At 31.6% G+C, this 22741-nt stretch overlaps 2 protein-coding genes across 4 annotated transcripts in view; one reads left to right on the top strand and one right to left on the bottom strand.

Moving 5' to 3' along the window:
- LOC118193181 (serine/threonine-protein phosphatase 4 regulatory subunit 1-like) overlaps window positions 1-6795 on the top strand; it is a 209080-nt gene extending 202285 nt beyond the window's left edge. For all 3 annotated transcript variants that reach the window (XM_085819284.1, XM_035364230.2, XM_035364229.2), the window contains 3 exons: window positions 2765-2925; window positions 3549-3688; window positions 6467-6795. In XM_085819284.1, coding sequence (XP_085675410.1) covers window positions 2765-2925; window positions 3549-3688; window positions 6467-6508 — 343 coding nt within the window. In that variant the 3' untranslated portion in view covers window positions 6509-6795. The remainder of the gene's footprint in view (window positions 1-2764; window positions 2926-3548; window positions 3689-6466) is intronic.
- An 8543-nt stretch (window positions 6796-15338) lies between these two features.
- Window positions 15339-22741, bottom strand: part of LOC118193179 (uncharacterized) — a 120522-nt gene continuing 113119 nt past the window's right edge. Inside the window, exons 13-14 of the mRNA XM_035364226.2 lie at window positions 19085-19206; window positions 15339-15592 (exon numbers count right to left, since the gene is read on the bottom strand). Of these exons, the coding sequence (XP_035220117.2) occupies window positions 15447-15592; window positions 19085-19206 (268 nt within the window). The 3' untranslated portion in view covers window positions 15339-15446. The remainder of the gene's footprint in view (window positions 15593-19084; window positions 19207-22741) is intronic.

Here is a 22741-nt window from a genome sequence, read left to right on the forward strand (position 1 = left end):
AACGGATTTTCGTAGTTTTTTTTTGTCAAAGAAAGAAATTCTATTTTGTCAAAAGATTCTAACCTTCATGGTAACATGTGTTTCTCAATTTCCTGTACACATCGCGGAGAGGGAAATTCTGGGCGCCAGGTTCCGTCGCCAAATCCCTTCGCAAATTTTCCCTCCGCTTTCTAGCCGCGTAATAGCATTTACGTGTATGGAACCTTTTCTTCTTTACGTAGACGTTCTTTGATTAGAATAATCTCCAGCGGGATTTGGCGACAATTTTCAAAATCGTGCGAAGGCCACCATAACCGTATACTAGGATTTTACCGCAAAATCTTTTTTTTTTTAAATAAATATTTTGTCATTTTGCAGTAAAATAAAAAATAGCAATCAGTCATCTAGGCTAACCATGTAATATAACTATATTTGCGAAAGTATTGTTTATTATTCTAATTCAATTTTTAAGTAATTATCTTTATATGTCTGCTGCGAAATAAATATAAAATACCTCAATTTAGTAAAAAAATATAATTAAATAGATTTCTTTCTTTTATTTATTTAGCTATGAATGAAAGCATTTTCTTTCATTCATTTAGCTACAGAATGTCTGCAAAAAAAGCCTTATTTTATTCCAGGTTGGGGAGATTCTGATTTCAATCTTCAGTGGAGAAAACAACTCCTATTATAATTATATTTGTGTTTTCAAGTGTTAAGGTGCCTTTTAAGAAGACACCTCACACAAATTAAATTTACCTAAAATCTAACTCTTAGCATTGCGTTGTGATTTATAAGAACCGGATTAGCCTCATGTTGAACTATTGATTATCATGAGTGATAATTAAAACGTATAATTGTTATACAATGTATATATCTTAAATTTTATTAAGTTTCTTAAGTGGGAAAAGTAAACAAAATTATCAAACAAAGTGTACCAAGAATAATTAAGAATAAATGTCCTCTGAGTTTTATTGAATAATTAAGTGAATTTTTTACACAGTACAAGTAATACCATAATTAATTTACCTCTTAGCACAGCCAATGTACATTACGCGGATAGACTGGAATTTTCCTGGAAAAGTCGGGGAATTTCATTCTCCTGTTTGAGTGGCAACCCTGATTGAAACTTTTTTTCCCTTGTGTGTGGCCTTCTAAATAAGGGTGCGTGTTATATGCTGTCAAATACCGTAATTTGAATATTTTGCAAATAATCAACTGTCAAGAATTGTAATTTATATCCTTTAATTCTGATGGCCTGTGTACTTTTTTATTAATATATTGAACTACATTTTTAAAACTGTAGTATGTGATTTCATAAGTTGTTCCAAATTTAGCACTACTGTGTCCGTGATTTCGAAAATGTTTCAGTAATCTGGGAAATTGAGGAGCTGGTATCTTTAAGTAACCATCAAGTATTGTTGGTGAAATCAGGAATTCTTTTTAGTTGAGTATTATTTCACCCTTTACTGCTTTGAAGCAGTGTGATGTGGCATAGTCCATCAGAATCTGTTAAATTATCTATTTTTAAGGTGCCTCAGCTAGAAGTAAATTACTAAACTGCTGGGTGTAGATTTATATGAGTTAAATTTTTTTTTTAGTGCTTCAGGTAAAAGAGAACACAGGGCAGTGCAATGTATAAAGAAAACCAATTCTAAAAAATGTCTAAATTCTGTATTTAATAGTGTATATTACACCTTTTCAAATACTGTATTTCACATTATAACAATCCATGAAAAATCTAAATTTTTCTTTATATATTTATTCTTAAATGGAAATAGCATCACAAAAATTCCTGGTTTTCGAGACTAATATCTAGTACCTTTCAGTAAAATATTTACTATATAATGTTATTATTTCTTCATCTCTTCCAAAGAAAGCTGCTTCCTTTTGCAATGGATTTAAAACTCAGCTGTTTGATTCATTCAGCTTGGACTGAAAAATGTTTTGGCTTTAACAGATTGTTGGCAAATGTTCAGAATTAATGTAAAAAGTAATATTTTCAATTTGTGTGAATTCATTTCATGAGTTAACTTGTACTTTGTCCGATGCTCTGTGAGATATGTTTTATGAAATATGGATTTTTAAATAACAAGCTGTCAAAGAATGTGTATGTAAAGGGTAAATTTCTATAATTATGCTACAATGAGTTGAATTCACATTTCAAAACAATATGTAGATATTAAATAGCAAGGAACTGAATTTTTTTTATTTATCATTCTGATTCTAATTAATTCTGAGTCAAAAAAAAGTATAAAGTACCACAGCAAATATTTATCTATTTTGCATACATATACCGTGTACATGAGAAACTTATCAAGGAAAATCTCTGAAAAACGTATATTAAGGAAGGGTATTTTGAAGACTTATTTATCTTTTTATCTAAGTAATTTGTTTTGAGAGATTCTTAATGTGTTGCATGTTGTGATAGTCATTTCTGTCAGATAAAATATTTTGTAGATTATGAGATCATGTTTCTAAGGTTATATATACACAAATAACAGGTACTTTTTGATTATCAGAACTGCTACAAAAATTGCAGTTATGATTTGGCAAAAAGTATTTGTTTAGCTATCTTAACAGCCCATAAGTATTTGTTCTGGTTGTGAATGATTATAAAAAGAAGCCCTCATAGGGGTGACATGATAAATCTGCATCTTGAAACTGAGAGCATGAACAAAGTACCGAATAAGTTAATGAATATTTTACAAATTTTGTTGTTAAGTAACTAATAAACTCTTCTGCTTTTGTTTCAATATCCTTATTTAGACTTTTTTATATATAGGTATGTTCTTTTGTGTCAGCAAATTGCAATCAAGCAGGCTGTACCTAGAGATGTATTTGTTGAAGAAATTGTACCTAATCTGTTCTCCTTAGCCTGGGACAGTGTACCGAATGTGCGTTTAGCTGTCTCAAGGTGCTTATCTCTCACACTTTTACCCCTTGGTAAGTTTATAGGATCATGTTGATATAATAATTTTGTTTTGATAATCATTTAACTGCAGCATGTTACTTATTGCGTGCATAGTAACATTTCACACGAGTTACGAAAACATTCGTATTGTATGCTTTTCAGTTATTGAATTTTGAAAAGCTTAGCAACTGTTTCAAAGAATTTTATCATTGATGTGTGTATCATTGCAATAGTTGATGAGATAGAAATTTTATATTTGATAACTGCTAAACAGCTTGAAAATAATTCAAGGTAAATGCTTATAAATCTCATGTAAAAAAACACTTGGTGTTGAAATATAGATGGATGACATAGGTGGATATCTGTTTTATGAAGTTAATGCATTTATTTTGCTGATAGCATACAACTTCAAATCTAATAGATGTAATTTTTCAAAAATGTCAGTTTATTTGAGAATTTTCAAATTCAGATTTCTGTGTAGTTAATTATTAAAAAGCAGCATGCTGCTGTTATGCATAATTTCAGTGATAGTATATTAATGTTTTGAGAACATTAAGAACTTGGACATTGAAGGTAGACTTTTAATTTCTTATTAACCTTTGTATTTTGAAGTTACTGAATGTTTTGAATTACAGCATGATTTTTTATATTCCAGATTATCTACCTAGTATTCAAAAGGCCCATTATGAACTTTTATTGCAAGTTATGTGTTCTTTGCAAAGTGATGTTGATAAAGATGTTCGCCACTATGCACATTTATCAGCTGAAACTTTCAATGTATTTCCACAGAAAAAGGTAATGTAATAAATCTAGGTTTGTAATTATTTAGGAAAGTAATTTTTTATTGTATTATTATGTCTTTATTTTGCTTGCCAGTTAGTTAATTTGTGCATTATGGATTGAAAAAGATTTTTCTTTCTTAAAATGAATGTATTTTTAATATTGAAATCAAAATATGTAGACGTTTTTCCCTAGCCTCCCCCCTAATCCAAATAGCAAAAGAGGTGTATCGGGTAATTTCTAAATTTTTAGACTAAAAATTAACTGGCAACTAAAACTGTTGTACATTTATTCTTGATGCAGAGAAATCATGTGCCAGTTTTGTAAAACCATCAACATGGTGTTTCTTTTAGGTACTGGTTTGAAAAAACGATTCTTCCGATTTTTTGGGGGGGGTATATACGGTGTAGAAAGAAGAGTTTCTAAAGATTATTCCACAATCTATCTGTTAGTGAAACATTAGGGTTATCTACATCTTCTAAAAACGTTCTTAATTCTAACCTTTGTATCATCAAATATGTACTTCCTCATTGCGGTACTTGATAAAAAAATTTTTTCCTTTTCCTGCTCGCTTCCTAAGAATTTTCTAAGAATTCAATTTTGGGAGTTCTTGCAGCTGTTGCTGCTTACCTAAATTAACCAGCAAGATTTCTAACTAAATGAATCAGTTCAATCACTAATGGGAAATATCACATGCATCCTCCTCCCTTATATTTATTTATTAATATGTCAGTAAAATAGAAAATAACTGTTTACTAATGTATATAGTTCATAAATAAAAATAACTGTTTGTCCTCTTTCCGCCCCCAATTCACGTTAATTTCATTTCAAATTTAAACTGTCCAACAAAAACACTGTGACTTTTGCAAGAACGTTTCATTTGCTGTGTCAGTTCTAGTAAAAATAATTGTTACTAATTTTGTATGTCTGATATGGGAACAAGCCTGTGAAATTCATCATGGAAAGGAGGCAAGATTGCTTCTGTCTTTAGCAAGACTACAGGTGGTGACAGTAAGACTTATTGCTCTTGTCGTTGGCAAGACTACAGGTGGTGACAGTAAGACTTTGCTTAGTTCTGCCTCCAGGTTTTAACACCAACTTTTCAAGAGGACTACGTTTTCAGTGATCCAGTTGTGCACAGATACTACATTTGCAAATATCCATGCCTCCTCTGGGATTTGAACCCAAGCCCTGAGGTTCAGCGGTCAGAGTGGCCAGCCGCGGTCCCATTTGGGCAGTAGTATAGATAATGTTTGTGTTTTATCAATTAATTTTTTTCCCTTGTCCTATAGCTCCACATCAAATTTGAAAAAATACATCCAAGGGCTCATGAATGAAATTGGCAAATTTATGAGAGATCAGTGTGTAGCCTTGGTTTACAAGTAACTGATGATGTTTAAGGTGCCCTGCATGCATGTGCTTATTGCTGTATGGTTTAATTTAGCAAAATTGGGCTTTCGGATCATAAATTAGTGTTAAAACAGTGTTTTGCAGTATTATTAAAATTGGATAATGTAAATATGTTGTGTTTAAAGTATTGAAGTTTCATGTGAGAACAGCTATCACATCTAACCAAAATGAAATAATTATTGGTAGTTCTGGGATATAAATTTGCTGCTGTAATATTGATGAACATACAGACAACAGAGACTGCAGTGAGGCTACTAAAGTATGGTGATTTAGGTTTGTGGAGACTACTGGGTTTTCATTTTTCAGAAAAGTTTACATTGGAACTGAGTTTGCCCTTTGCAGATAGCTCTTTCACATTCTTTGTCAGAGTAGAATTTTGTTCGCAGCTGTCACACTATTTTTTAATTTTATAAATTAGATACTTAATACTGATCTTTAATTTGATGATTAATTTTTAGCAGTAATGCGCTTAAATATTTTGCTGAATAATTTTTCCAGTTAGGAAGCAAAAACATGCCAATGCAGAACTTAAAATTAGCAAAGTAGCAATTTTTATTTTGACATTGGTTCAAGGGTTTCCGAAGTTTCTTTGTCATGCTTCCATACTGCCAAAAATGAAACTTCTCACACCCACTTCCCTAATAGTAATAATATTATCTACCTATAAGGGTAATAAGAACAAAATGATAATTTAAAGAGGTTTTATTATAGAAATATCTTGTTTCAGGCACATATAGTAAAAGGGGGAAATGATCTATGTGCTTGACAATATTTTTGACAAAGTATTAAATCTTGGTTGAATAAAAGAATGGGTGTTACATAAATTGCCGTTTTTATTGCTAGAACTGCTGAAAACTCTTTTTTGTACAAAAAAGTGTAAAATAAACTTTGCACAATAAAAACAGTTTTATCTGTAGAGTGCAAGACTGGATATAAAAAGTTTAAAGATATACTCTTTTTAAATTATTTTGTGATATTGTTGAATTGAATTTTATGGTTTCAGTTCCCTGAACATAATATTTAATAAATAAAGATAACTCAAAACGTTAAACTTTGGCCACAATATAAAATCTGAAAGCTTTCAGATTCCCCCCCCCCCCCCCCGCCACTCTCATTTTTGTTTTATTATTAGTTATACAAAGTGTGCTCATTAAGTAACAAGACAAATTAAAAAAACTGAATGATAAAATTGCCTCTGGAGTATGTCAATTTCATGGCTGATCACTTCAGCAAGGGAGACTTATATTTGACCACCCTAAAATCTGTGCCAAAATAAGGGTTTTATTTTGCCTGATTTTAATTTTTTGCTATTTACAATAAATGTAAATAGTAATGTGAAGTCTTTAATTTAGAGGAATATTAAGTTTTTTCTTTTTGTTTCAGTTATCTCCAATTGACATTGCTGAGAAGCTAGCCATATTTTGAATAGAGAACTCTATAGGACTTTCAAGAATTGAAAATACGTTTTTCTGTACCTAAAGTTATTTTTTTACTTTTCTGGTGCTATTTCCAGAACTAATATTTTAATTTATATTTCGTATTTAAATTTTATAATTAATCAAGTATATATTTGCTGAAACTGTGATACAGATGCACTTTGAATGAGTTTGTTAAAAACCCATTGCCATTTAGTGCAATTTTGTATAAAGAAATTTTAGTCTACAAAATAACAGTGCATTGTAAATTATATAATAAAGTTGGTCTTAAATTAATATTTTTATTTCTTGAGTTTACAAAAATTTATTTGTGTACCATTTCCATCTAGTTATATGGATTGTGTCTTTTTTTTTTTTTTCAGGCAGTAAAATTATTTATGCATTATATGTTTTCGGTGTATTAATGAATGTAATTTTCTTAAATGTTTTGTTTTTAGGGAAGGGACATTTTAAATTGAAAAAACAAAAGATCTAAAAAGTATTACAGTAATGAATGAGGTCATAATATAAGAATTAGCAGCTACATATTGTAGCTAATTACATTAGTAACACTTTTATTTCAGTCTTAACAAACACTTCAGTTATGTGCTAAGTATCACCAGGGCAGTTCCCCGAGGCCTAAGCTTCTAGCCAAAGCCCTCGAGTAGGGAGGATAAAAAGTTTTTTCTTTTAGAAATATGCTATTTTCAGAATCTGAAAGATTAAACTATGCTAAGGATGTATATATTTTCTCATTTTGAGCTGAAAATTGTTTTATCTTAATCAGAATAATTGATACCCACAAATGAACTAATGACATAATGTCAGGTATGCTACCAACATAGTGCTGTGAAATGCTTAAGCCCAAAATGAGGTTGGCAGCTTTATAGCATCTGAAGTTTCACCCCTTCAGGACAAATGTCACATAGGTACAACACAATGACTGCCTAGTGTCGCATATGTATAACTTAAAAACGGAATGGTTTGTTTCAATTTTTTAATGCTAGTAAATGGTGCTAAATAGTGACTGTTTTCACATCAGTTAAGTCATGGTTTTTGTCCTTCATATATGAGCATCAGTTTCTGTTCTGTGCTTCTGGTTTTGGTAGATTTATTGGTGTAAAGAAATTGGCACCTGTTTAAGGTAAAAAAGACACTGGTGTGTTTGTTTCATTGAGATTTTTTATATGTTGTAATTTGCCCTGAAGGACTATTAATTTCATTTTGGCATTTTGCGTTGAAAACTAAACTGTAAATCTCTTTTCAAATTGTTGCCATCAAATATTATGTACCTGTATTATATTTAAAGAAATTAAGTAATGAAGAATCTGCATGAATGTATGTATGTTTCTAGCAGTGTGATAAAATAGCAGTACCTAGAGCTATCAAAATTTGAATTACGTAATCTTCCATAGAATATGGAATGTGGAATAATGAATTTTTAATTGAAAAACTAAATGATTTCAATGCGAGCAAAGGCAACGCTGTGTGGGGGGAGGGATTTTTTTTTAAATCTCCAGTGTGTGAGAGTCGGTATCGGAAATTTTAAAGATATGGTCATTTTAAAATTATTTTGCAATTTTTCTGTTGAACTGAATTTGGTTTGAGTATGTAGAACATGAAATCTAATAAATAAAGGTAACACACAAAATATTAAAAAAAAGCAACCCCTTTGGACATAATTTAAAATCTCAAACATTTAAAATTTTTTGTTTCTTAAAGGAGAACGTGAGGGGGGACTAGCTGCTAACTATAGCAGGTGTAATGCCATCAAACTTCTGTGATGGGAAAACTCAGACCAGTTCTCCTTTTTACTTTTTTCAGGGTTTGTAGCAGTCCTTACAAGTGCTTATAAGTCCTTATATTTGAAAATAAAATATAAAAGCCCTTATAGGTGCTTACTTTTTCTCTAAAGCACTTTTTTTTTTTTTTTTTTTTTACGAAAGCGCACTTTTCTTTGTATTAAAGCCGAAACTAAGTAAATAACTTTTCTTCCTTATATGGAATGTCAGATGGTGAACCATACTCCCAGAAATAGCTTTTTGTCCCTTTCTAACATAACCATTGGTGCGCGTGAGTACAGACAGGTGCACGTCGTTCTATTGGTCAAAGAATTGCAAAAGCGGTAAAAAATTCTGGTGCATTTGAATTTCTATCAAGATTTTAATAATTTATATTCTTGTTCCATGTGGTCAGTTCATATTTGCATTTATTATGAGCATATGTATGAATATTTATAATACAGTACAAAGTCCGTAATCCTGACTCGCCAAAGCGATTCCGGATTATAGACCATCAATTTAAATCTGGTAAGAGGGCATGCAGAAATTATATAATTAAAAATATGAAACCGTAATTTATGAAATAAAAAGCAATTATGATCTAAGGAGTATCAAAATTTACAAAAAAAAAGCTTAATTTTTATTTGTTTACTTTATTAAACATTTCTTTTAAAATAAGTTGTTTAAGTTGCTTCGTTTTTTTTTGCGAATATTTTCTCTTTAATTCTATAAACAGACATAAGCTTTTTTAAACATTTCTTTCAATGTAAGTTGTTTAAGTTGCTTCGTTTTTTGTGCTAATATTTTCTCTTTAATTCTATAAACAGACATAATTTCTTGTTCAGTTACAAAGCTCCACTGTTCAAGTCCTGTAATTGCTGTGTTGAGAATACTGACTAACTTTTGAAATTTTTTCGTTTTTAAGAACTTCTCTGTCACTATCGGAAGTGGTATTTTTTGGATCTAGAACCATACTATAGATTTCCCTGTCCATTGATTGATGATTTGGGGCGTTGCCGCTTTTATTACCGCTTCTCCACATTTCTGTACAAAATCTGAAAAAATCATAACTGAAAAAATTTCATCTTTAGTTTGCGATGTCATACTCCTCACATAATTTTGAGACGGATATCAAAATTTACAAAAAAAAAAAAAAAAAAGAAAAGAAAAGAAAGAAACTTAATATTTATTTGTTTACTTTATTAAACATTTCTTTCAATGTGAGTTGTTTAAGATGCTTCCACCAAAAAATTCAAAAAGTTCCTTTTTCTTGTGTCATATATAGCGGACTTTCCGATGCCATATTTCTTGCATAATTTTAAGACGGATAGGCCTTTATCCACTTTTTGTTTAATGGACATCGAAACATGCTTTCGCTTTCTAGATCCTTTGGCAGCTTGAGAATTGGAAACTTTTTGACATAATCGAAAGTTCAAGCTTAACTTTCTAAAATTGTTCTAACAGTCTGCAAAAAATAAGAAGCCGGATCCAATTAGAAGATTAACCCTTTGAGGGGTGGTATATAAAATAATTTTTTCCTAAATTTTGAGAACTGGTATATATTTTATACCGGCACCCCTCTAAGACATTTTTTATCCAGGTAGGTGCCAATTGTTAATTTTTGATTTTCAAATTAATTTTGCATACTTTGATGTGCATCTATAGAGATGGGTGCTTGAATATAGTTATGCAAGTCTGAAGACAAAAACTTTTAAAATTTTAATAATAAAATCCATGTTTTTATGCCCTGTGATGATGCAGTCCGGCTGAACATACTTGTGTAAAATATGGGTAAAAACCTTAATTCAATATTATTTTATAAAGAAAAATTAGTAAATATTACACTGCATGCGTAAATCATATCATGCTGTAACTGAACTAGTATAATATTACAAGGAGAGCCAAAAAATTAAAAAATGAAACACTAGGACTCGGATGAGAAAGTATGTTGCATTTTTTGAAGTCCTATTTTATGCTTTAGATAATATGTAAAAAAACCATGTTTCATGCTTTAATACGAAGAATCGCCACCACGCACACACACTTAAAGTTATCAAGGACCGTAAGGGCCCCCTTTTTATTTTTTGTAAATATAGGTTGTAATGTATCTTTTTGTTCAGGAAGAAACACCGTTAAACAACTTTATTAATTTATACACCTGAAAGCTCTTATTTAAATTTCAACTCCTTTGGGCTCCTTTTCAACTTTTGGATAAATTCTAGTTTGCATCTAAAACGGGCTTTAGAAATATTTTCCCTCATTTCACAAACTGTGAAATTTATTTCAAAAACAACATAACCCTAAATTTATCTTGTATTCCCTAGTCTTTCATCTGAAATTAACAAAGATGATAAGAATAAAAGCATGCTTTCAAATCAGCAGTTTTTAAGATTTCACTAAGAGATAGACCTTCCGTGCACTTCCATTTCCCATATTTTTAAGTGAGCTTTCTCTTTGTGTGGTCTTATCCACGTACAAAGGGAAGAAGGCTTGACTCGCGAATAACAAATCAGTTGTCAATCACCTCCCTTCATTTTCATTGGATTCTGGGATTTTGGAAAACAGGAAGCAAAGGGTGTCTTTTGGGGATTAACATGCCACATTTAACGCCTACAATTGTGTAAAATTTTGACCCCAGATGGCAATTTTGAAATCGATGAGTCTTTCTCTTGGGAAAGGGTGAAGTGCTGAAGTTAAAATTTTAGATAAATAGAGACAAATGAAACTTGCCCAGAGTAAAAAAAGAATAAACAAATATACTTGTATTCAGTCCTAGTGCAGAGTCAGTAAACTCCCCATCCCTTCATGAACATAATACTGAATCCTAAACAGCTTGTAAATTAATCATAAACAAATTGTTACATCATAAACTATTATGTAAAGAAATGCTGTTATCTCTCAGAGTAGAGAAGAAGAAGCCTGGTGCTGCCATTTATTGGCAAGATACCCTCAGTAGGGGCGCATACCGGTATTAAAAATGTATACGTAATCTTCTTTTAATTATCAGTTTTGATTGAAATGCAGTAAATATAAAAGGTTCAGCATGTGTACATCATATATTTGCAGATTTTGAATTCTTTCTTTCCTTCCAATAGAATTTATCAATCTTCAAACATGATATCTTGGAACGAGGTATATTAATTTCATAACTGCAAAATATTGAGCATTCATAGGGTGGTGCTGCCATTTAGAATTGAAAGGAAACACTAGAAACTTACGATTATAGCTTTTGGTGTAGAGAAATTATAATTTTTTCCGAAGTTAAAAAATTGACAAACAACCGGTATATATTATATACCAGTGCCCTTCAAAAGGTTAAGGAACAGCGCGATCTGTAACATAAACTGAAATGCCTTAGATAATTTTAGCCTAGCTTATACCGTCCGTTATACATTAATGCATAAATGCATTATGTGTTTATGCATGCGCATAATGTTTGTAACTTTGAGCGTGATTTGAGGTCCAGATTACAGACTTTGTATTGTATTGTAATCGCGAAAAATTCCAGGTATCGTATTTTAACTAAAATATCTGTTTTGACAGGTATCGAATGCAATTTAACGATCTTTTTGCATGACATCTCTACGTAAGGATAGAATAAATTACTCTTTTCCCTCAAAAAATTATAAAATTTATTCGGAAGAGAATTGTGCATAGGTACGTAGGTATGTATGTATGTATCTCGCATAACTGAAAAACGAGTAGCCTTGGAACATTGAAATTTTGTATATATGACTGCTATAACATTTAGATGTGCACCTTGTATTTTGGTTGTAATCGGCCACACCAAAAGTATATGAATATATCCACTCGGTGATCTCAGTTTCTTTATTCTTATATGTTTGCAAATTGTGCATTTTTGGCTTTAAAAATGATTTAATTATGCTGTTCTTATCTTCGGTTGGGAAGTCATATCGCATCCTCCACATAGCCACTGTGCATGATTGGATAGTAATTTATTTCAAAGTGTACAATTGGGTAAAAATGATGACCTCAAATTGCTCTTTTTTGCTGATAAAAAAGTTCTATGAATGTGGAATCGTGAAGTTGGCAGAAGGTCATCGAACGGAATGGAATATATGTGAATAATTAAAGTTCATTTTTTGTACAGAAAAAAGTTGAGTTACTTTCTTGCCAACTGATTGCATTGCGTTAGCATTTTTCAATTTAAAACAACTTCTCTTGTAGTTGTACCATGCAGACTTTTAATACACTCTCACTTCCAGAAGTTAAGCACGAAGATGTAAAATGCAAAAAGTCAACAAATACTGCTTTGATCGACATAAAATTCGGGAGGAAAGTTTGCATAAAGCAAAATCAATAATTATATACAGAAATGAAAACAATATTAAATTTTTGTAAGTTATCAGATAATGACTTACTGGAGACTTAAATAGAATTATGTATAATGTGAAAATAAATAGTGTAAAATGGAAAAAAAGTACAATAATAGGGTATGTGATCCCCCCTCATCTTATACCTTGTGACCATGCTTTCAATTAGATGGTCAACCACCACAGAATTAAGCAATTGCCATTGTTCTTGTAGAGCAGTTTCCAGCTGAATAAGAGTGGCTGGAGGTGTGAAATGTTCCAAAGATTTTCAGTGGGATAAAGGTCGGGCGAATATGCTGGTCACACCATACGCGCTATCCCTTCACTCTCCAGGTAGTCATCGACAATGTCAGCTCTATAAGGATGTGCATTATCAGACAAAACAAAAGTAGGGCCAACTGCTGCAGCTTACAATCTCACAATGGTTTCTAGGACTTCATCTCGATACCAGACAGCCGTCAAAGAACCCTGTGTAAAGATGTGCAGGTCGGTGCGGTATCCTAATGAAATAAATCCCTGTTCACACCATAATGCTTCCGCCTCGGAATGCGTGATGTTTTGGGACCGATTGTGTGTTTGTTGTTTACGCCATATTCTTATACGCTTGTCATCTGGCTCCAGAGCAAATCTTGACTCGTCAGTAAACATGACATTGCCCCAGTCGGACACATTCCAATTGACATAATACCGGTAACACTGTAATTGTGCTCCTCTTGATTGGATGAATAGAAAACACAAACTCGAGGTACCCGGACGTACAGTCCACTCATATGTAATCTTCGGCGTACAGTAACTGCAGATATCACCTTTGCAGCGAATCGCATCCTCTTCAATTCTTATTGTCTTCCAGAAATTGGTATTTTCCTCTCCGTGCTTAACTTTTGGAAGTGAGTGTAGATGCTAATAGTACTTCAACCACCTCAGTATTGATTCTTTGGACAAAGAGTAGTTAGTATTAGTAATATCTGTCAACTAACAATTCTTGATTGCCTCATCTTTTCTAACAACTGGTGTCGCCGAAAGACTGACACTTCAAAACGGTTTTTGTTTCGTATGACTTGATAACGGTGGGGAGTAAATAAAATCAAAAGTACAAAATATAACATGCACAGCAAAACTGCTAGAACTGGCCACACCTGTTCTGTGGCAAAAGAGACAAAGTGGGAATATGCAATGTTAATAGTGTCACATTTGGTCATTATTCACAACTATCAATTGTGTTAGAGTGCATAATTTGATAAAAAAAAATTCATGTAAAAGAACAATATGTTACAACATGGTTTGCCGACATCTGCTCTTTAATATAAAAATTGAACTCTATTTTTCACTTTACAACGTATCTTACGGAAGTCTGCATAGCTTTATTTCTGCATGTTTTTGCATAGACACTTTTACCATTCATAAATGAAGAGAAATGTGTTAAAGCACCCTTTTTTGATAAATAAGCAATTTAATTTTTATATAGTATATTCCCTTAAAAGTAAAATATATTTTCTTCAACTTCTTGAAGCTCGGCTTCCCTTTGGTGCCAACTCAAAAATATAATTTTAGTTTTCTTTTAATGCAGTGAAGCAACAGAAATATTTTTATGAAACATTTCATATAACATTTTTATAAAACATTTATGCAAAAAATGAAACTAAAGCCTGATAAAGAAATTATATAGAAACCTTTTTTTTAAAATTATTATTTAGAAAATGCAGTATTTCATTATTTTTTATATTATTTGAATCGGTAAAAATTAAAAAATACCAGTCTCCATATAAACATTTCAGTTCTTAAAAAGTTCTTAACTTCAGATCTCCGCCCCGAGTAGCTGTCCATGGGAGGTAAGAAGTAAATCATTTCTTACCTCTATGGTGCTCTCCTGCAATATCTGGGGGGGGGGGGAGGACTGAGAAAAATCGTACTGCCACTTATTTAGTGCTCAAGGCTCTTTCAGTAACAGACGTAATCTTGTGCTTCTTGCCAAGGTAAATTTCGTGGGCTTGTACTGATGAGGCAAGACAAGTGAGATCACTCACAACAACAATAGAGTTTGTATTTATATATGTTCTTCGGAATGTGGAAAATCGGCTACTCTTTGAGCCATCAAATTTTGAAAGCATGTAGTCTTCCACCCGGACATGTGCAATTCGAAGCAGGAGTTTTTAATTTCGAATTTTCTTATTTATTTAGATTGCATAAGACTTTTTTGAAATTTTGATTAAGAAACTCAGCAATTTAAGAGCAATGTGTTGCCAATTGACAAAGATATTAATGTCTGAAATTTAATCGGCTAACTGTGAGATTTTAAAAGAATGTTGCCATTGCCTGAAGTAAGATATTTTTCTTTCAATCTGTTTTGTTACTGAATAACGAATTAGGGGATTTAAGAGCTGTATATGCAATTTTTTCATCTGTATTATTTTATAATTATTAGCTGGACTCATTAAAATCATTATATATTATTTCTTTCTTGCAATAAATTTTAGGGTAGTTTGTTAAATAGGTAAAATTAGTTTTAAAAAAATATATTTGGTGTTTTTCAAAACCGTTTAACAGGGTTACATTTTCCAAAATAAAATATTCAGATATATATTTTCTCAGATATGCAGAACTAGCACTTAGAATATACAATTCATTTTATCATAGTTTTTAGTTTGCTGTGTAATTTATTTTTAACCTTTGTCTAATTAATATATTTCTTTGACTTTTTAGTATTACAAATGGTGGAACTCAGTATTTCACAAACAATGAAAATTCTTTTAGATTTTAAATAGTTTATTAGTGTGCTCCAATTCGACAAAGCATTGTATAAAAATATATTATTTCATCTTGCATCAATATTGATTTATATCTTTTCTTGGTTCTGATTCTGCAGTGTTATTAAGGCTGGTAATGCTTTTCCTTGTAAGATGAAAGCAATGCTGTATCCATCTTCAGATAATGCACATTGCAAGATATTGAAATCTGCAGTAAATGTAGCCAAACGATGCCCTAAAAAAGAAAAATTCCTTAAATATTTACACAAATACTAACGAAACCAGTAAAAGAAAATTCAGTGGCTATCACTCAAAAATACAAATTTTCTAAATTTAAAATTCATTTCCGTAGAGATGAAAATCTTTATTATTTCAATTCTGTTATCAGTTATTGTTTTATGATTGTCCTATGTACTTAGACCTGCTATTTTTTGGTGTTTTTATGTTCTTATATTTGGTAGGATCTTATAAATAGCTATTTCTATAAATGAAACTGCAAAACGAAACAAAAGAGTTTAATTATCATACTATATAAAATAACTGCAGTATTAAAATATTAAGATTTTCTCCCACAGAATTACTGCAAGATAAAATAAATATTCACCTGCATTTTTATTTCTCAAAATTTATCCTGAAATATAAGGAGGGTCTTATTTTTGAGTAAATAAGGTATATTACACATGCACATATACATAATCAAGAGATAATTAAGCAATAAAAGTAGTAAACTGATTAACAAGAAGAATGTAAATCAAAACTAAACAAAACAACAAAAACGAAACAAAGTAAGATTTGAAAGTTCTTTGGTCTTTTTCAGGATGCAACCAAAAAATGCTTCAACAGAACCATGTTTCTGAATTGTGTCTCAATGATTACGAAAATAAATAAACAAATTTAAAGTAAATTAAAATATTTCAAGAATACTAAAATTTTCATGATATAATAGTCTAAGGTCATTGAATAATGCCAATAAAAATAAACATTTTTTTTAAAATTAATCATCAAGCTATAAACAGCTAAGGTGTGCCCTGAGCAAATCATACAATGCAAAAATTAAACAGTATAAAGCAGTATAAATTGCTAAGTAACATTATCAAAACAAAATTGATTAAAGTCAAAGTTTCAGAAAATAAAACTGTATTATTTAACAGGTAATTTACCTAAAAGTAAAGCAAATAAGAATCTTTTAAGATTAATTTTGCATAAATGAAAAGTTTCCAAAATCAGGAAACCCCTTGAATTACAAGCCAACATAAATTTCTTGCGCATACTAATTGTTCGATTTCCGACAGAAAATAAACATAAGTGGGAATTTTTTCCCTTTCCATTATTATTATTAATGTTCGTGTAGGTTTTGATTAATATTTAATGAATGAAATTAAAAGTTTAGTTAAAAAATTTGTTTTCTTTAAAAAAATCGGCTCGTCAGCTGCTTCTAGAATCAAATTGCAGTCGACCCGCATGCAATTTGAGTTTAAGATTACTGCTCTAGGAAATAAGTAGGACGTGTTAATTCTTCGAATGGGAAAAAAAAGGGGGGAAGGGATTCCAATTCCAATTACAAATTTTCAACAGGAAATAAAGAATAATAAATAGAGTTACATTTTAATTATTTAGATCAATAAATCGAATAATGCATATTACATAATGAAATTAAGAATTTAGAACAAAAAGATAAGTAATTGTTATCGTCAATATTACGCAAAAAACTTAAAGCTATTGGCAAGCCCACTCGAATTCAGTGTTCGCGAGTTCTGAAATATAGAAAACGTAAGTTTAATTGTCTACGCACTTAGCGTTACAAAAATTAATTAGTGGGTTAAACAAAAAGACCTTAGCTTAACAAATTAATCACTTGAACAAGGTAATCAAACCCCAGAAATTTTGCCGTTAAAAAATTAAAAATACAATAATCATAAAATCAGACTTGAGTAAATATTTATTTGTAAAGGAGTTCTCGTATTTATTTAGTAAGTAGTAAATTATTCAATGTTTCAGATCCGTAAGCTGAAAAAAAAAAAAAAGACTATCTACGAGTGCGCAGTTTCTTTTTCTATGCCTGTTAATAGATCTGTTTCTCTTCCTCTCTGTAACTGTAGATTTATTTATTCAACTGTCTACCATGGCGAAAGAAAAAATCTCAGAATTGTTTATACGAACAGCCAATCCAGCTCTGATGCTCTACTTGCAGAATAGGACCGAGGTCTGAAATCTTGCAGCATTCACCCCATCGTAAACTTTGTTGACTAGAAAAGAAGCCTCTTCATAATTTGTACAACAAAGGAATTTTGTTGTGTCTAATTCTCCCGTCATGTCCTAAGAGTGTACTTTGTTGTTTAACAGTTAATTTAGCTAAGTCTGTTATTAAAAAAAAAAAAAAAAAAAAACTGCTTCTTGGGACTCTGGACTGTTTTTCACTTTCTCAGTTTTAAAGCGGAGTGCCCAAAATATTTTTTACATTTCAAAGATTTTATCAAAGACTTTTGAATCATTGGAAAGTTGGAAGAAGGTCGAAATGCGGCCAAGAAGTTTGGGCACAGTATCGTATTATGAGCTTTTATGATATAGCGAACAATTGTTCAAAGCTTTAACAATGATCGATCGTGAGCAACGAAAGATCGGTATATCGTCTTGAAGGCAGACAGTGGGCGAAAATACAACATGCTACCTGGCCAGCCGATATTATTGTGACCAGGAGACTGCGCACAAGTAATTTATTCGTGATATTATGTGGGCCTTTGAAATCTATTATTAATAAAAATAAATATTTCTTTTTTTATGTTGTGCTGGAAACCAGAGATTGTGAAATTCAGCAATGTGGGTTAGAATACTCCTTATGGATGAATGTCATTAACGATTCCGTATGTCTAATCCTCTGGAGAGAGCAGGAAACACGCAATCTTTCCAGTACAACGCTTTACAGGTGAAAATTCTCGCGTGAAAAAGTATATTTTATAGCTGTATTGTACCGAGATTTTTCTTCCGTGGTGTTGTGAGGCCTTAAAGAAATTCCTCTTCTTAAGCGAGAACGCTACACATGTTGTACAGCACTCACACATGGCTATCAGAGCTGTCGGATCTGGCGAGTGAAGATACTTGGATTTAAATCCAATCGAACACGTATACGAAGTTCTCAGGAACCAGGCAGGTTCTCAGATGGCAACTTATCGCCAGCCACCAACAAGGATTCTGCAGCTGCGATCGGGCCTACAAGAGAAATGAGCCATAATACTCTGAAAGCTAGCTGATAGTCTAGTACTGAGCATGAAGACACGGTATATATTCTTGCATCGCAGCCAGTGGTGGCCTGATGAAGAGTGCATTTAGCTTGCTTACCGCTTATTACATGGAAGTTTTTATTTTTTGGCCTACTATGAGAAGTTTTCTGTGTCTGTGCTGTCCTACTATATGCACTTTTTAATAATGAACCTTTGAAACGTAAGATTCTTTTCCTTGTTCCAGTGTTTTTGACTTTTAACATAATCCTGCATCTCGACAATAATATGGTATTGTTTCGTACCGATTCGAAATACTGATGCTCGACGTTACATATAAAGACGTGCATCGTCCATAATTTTTGCACAACACCATAATACAGTATTAAATTAATAGGAAAAGTGCCGAATTAGCATCTGAAATGGTTTCCTGTGTTTCACTGTATGCATTTTTGAAAAGTATCTTTAAAACTATTTCTAAATACTATTTTAAAAATCATCTGTAAAATTACCTTCATTGGCATTCCATAAGGTCATGCTTCTATCATTTCCAGCTGAGTTCCAAGTAAGAAAAATGCTATTCTTAGATGTTATAATCGTGTCCACACGACTTGCCCAGTAATGGATAGCAAACCTTAAATAGAAATTATTCATAAATTTCTCATAATTTTTAAATGAATTGGTCAACTGTAAAAAAGAAAAATCGAATATTTTATTTTAGTAAATTTTCTCTCTACTTTACTGCAATAATTTGTCACAATATGAAAGCATCTTCTTTTAAAATTCATTCATTAATTCGGTCTTGAAACTAACTCCTAATGCCTCCGAGATGCCGTTGTCACAGCTAGGTCATCGTTTGTGGGCTAAACGGGAAGGGGTTTAGAGATTCAGTATGTTAATACCTTAACCCCTTAACTGCCGTGGGCGTATATATACGCCTTGCTCAGCCGATGCGTTAACTGCCCCAGGCGTATATATGCGTCCTTCCAAACTGCTATCATTTGCTTTGCGCTGCTACACCTAAAATTATTCGCAAAGTTAACGCATCGGCTGCGCATCTGGGGCAGTTAACGCATCGGCTGAGCAAGGCGTATATATACGCCCGCGGCAGTTAAGGGGTTAAAAAATATCTGATGTGTACGCCACATGACTTCCTTGTATGGCCTATTAAAATATACACATCGTTTGCGACACTTCATTTAAACATATTTCCTCGAATTTCATTGTGGTCAAAAAGACACTTAAGTTGGTACACTAACTGACTTAATTCACTACTCTACTAAGAGTTTCAAAAGTAAACAAATGGGGGCCTCGTTAAACCTAGCGCCATTTAAACTTTTACACTGTTGATAAGTCTACAAGTATTGCTTGCAGATTAAAGCCTAATTAATTGGAACTTAAGGAAAATAAAATTCAATCACTTTTAAAGTAACAAATGTAAAATTTACCAACGTATAAGAATAAAAAACTGAGCTCACTGAATCGGGTATTAGAATATGTGTGTGTGATGAAAAAGACGTAGCAATGTTTATGGCGTAGAACGCAGATCCATAAAAGAAACTTAACAGTCGAGTAAGATTAAATGTTCAACTTTATTTCAATTAACATTTGCAGCTACAATTTTAATCCATTTTGCAATCCGTTTTGGAGAAAAGAGTCCTTTACTCTGTCCATACGTACAGACGTCACGCAAAAAGATTGTTCAAATGGATTCGAGAGCAGTCAAAATGGATATTTTCGTTGAAATTTGGTACTCGAAATTTTTCGTGATTACATTATTTCCTTTACTTCGTGCAAGCAAGTAAACACTCCTCTTTGAAGTTTTGTTATTTTCAGTTTTCAGTACAATTATTTCTGTGATACATAGATCTTGCATTTATCTATTAAAATATAAAACTATTTTATTCACTGTAGTGTAAGTTAACCTTCAAAACAGGGGTTTCCAACAGATATTGACCCTGTGGCGGTTGATAGAATTTTAAAGGGGTCAATGATAATCAATGGGTCTATAGCCGAATATGCATGGACAATTGATTGGCATAATCAAGATGGCATTGATTAAAAAATATTATAGACTTTATAATTAATTGTTTATTGATATAAAGTTATATCATGTTGTATGGAAGAAATTATATAAAATAAATATAAGGGAAAAATGCAGAAACAAGAGCTTAAAATCTTAAAACTGAAATTCTTTTTGATTAAGTTTTTATTTTATTCTGTAGTAAAGATTTAATTTTATGAATGCGATCTATTACAGATTTTTTTTATTATTATTTAAGAAAAGAAATGAAATATTTGCATAATTTTGTTTTGTCATTCCTTAACTTTCAGAAACTATGCATGGTAACCTTTTTGAAATGTTAAAATATAACATTGAATTTCCAGACTGAGGGTTTAATTTATTTTAATTTCATTTTTATTTCCAAACCACGACTTAGCAATTCCAAGATTATATTAAGGAAGGTGCGACCTGATTTTCTTATTGATTACAACACTTTTATAGAATGAATTATGCTTTTTTAGTTGAAAAACACTCCCTCATGTGGAACTTTTTCCGTCTCGGATGCGAATGAAATTTCTACATGAGTCATTAAATTTTTACTGTTGGCTGCAGTCACTTGTTGCTTTCTTACTCATGATCTTACGCAGATTACTTACGCAGAAGAAATGAAAACTATTCAAAAAAGCGAAATGAAACGTCTCGCCAACAAACGATTTGAGAAATATTTTTATTCTATAGTCTCAGTTGTATATTAGGCTTGGCAGGAGTATCTGACTATAAAATTATTATAACTATTATATATATAGTATTATTAAATTATTTTATTATAAATTATACCTGATTATTATTTTTGGTTGTGTTGAAAACATTTCTCAAAGCTTTTCACTAAGCTTGACAACAGAGCATTATCTTGAAAGTTACTACCAAGTAGGTTAGAATAGATGGAGTAAGCCTGATAAATCACAAAAGTGAAGCCATGGAAATGTCGGACACTTGACGTCACGACTTACCATGGCCGTCAAACAGCGTGCGGATAGAACTACAAAAAATATTGTAAAAAATAAAATTACACTGATTTTGAGAGCAAATACCAATGTCCGCCGGCTCAGAAAAGTGTCTTTAGGCATAATTTATATAAAATACCATTGAAATTTCCACTTATCTTCCAAGTTTTACTATGCATACATTTGTTTTATATACCATTTACATATTTTCACGTACCTAGATTTTATTAAATTTCAAACAGTTATTTGCAGTTCTTGTGATTTTTCTATATACTAAGTAAAAAGTCTTTTGTGTTAAATATTAAATTAGAACGGGGGACTCGTAAACGTTCAATGATGAATAACTAATATGTAGATAACACCGATGAGAATGTAAACGAAATAAACCGCAATTCCGCTTATGCGACCATGATAAGTCGTGACGTTAAACTATGACGTTTCATGGCTTCATTTTCATTTTCCGAGACATACGAAAGAGGCTTAGTCCATTTATTCTAACCTGCTTGGTTGTTGCATATGTTTTTATGTGCTATAGATAAAACGGCAGCAGATAAAAAGTTATTCTTACTACTACCTAGTTTATTTTGTTATTTCATTGTTCTTTTGAAAAATAATTTCCAAATTTCGATGTTTTATAATTTTTTGTTTCGTACAACAAATTACCGAATTTAAGTTCTGATTATAAATGCCGCTTATCCCGTTTTACCTTCGATATCAGAAGAATTATGATGGAAAATGAGTATACAATCAATTATCCAATGAGACATCTCGTCACAACACAAACAGTTTAATATTACAATTCTATTTACAAGTTTAATTAAGTGTTAGTTTTAGCTTTGACACCTCAAAGCAATACTCAGAACATAGATGGCATAAAATATTACTCATCAGTTTTTAAATACTCATAAAAAACATCTTAAAAAGTCATTATTCTCATTACTTAAAACGAAAGTAAACAATAGAACAAACTCGAAAACGTAGATGTAAAAACTCAACTGTTGCCAATCGCGATTTACTAAATTACATCAAAATAAAAATAATAATCAGGTAGAGGTTCAACTTCACACCGCCGCCATTATCTACAATACGCCAGTATTTAAAAATGCTGTTTTCAGTATATATATATTATACATATGGAATTTTAATTCTAATTTAATAGC

This window comes from Stegodyphus dumicola, chromosome 6 (genome assembly GCF_044657685.1).
Source record: "Stegodyphus dumicola isolate Sdum_Otavi_A_Nest chromosome 6, ASM4465768v1".
NCBI lineage: Eukaryota > Metazoa > Arthropoda > Arachnida > Araneae > Eresidae > Stegodyphus > Stegodyphus dumicola.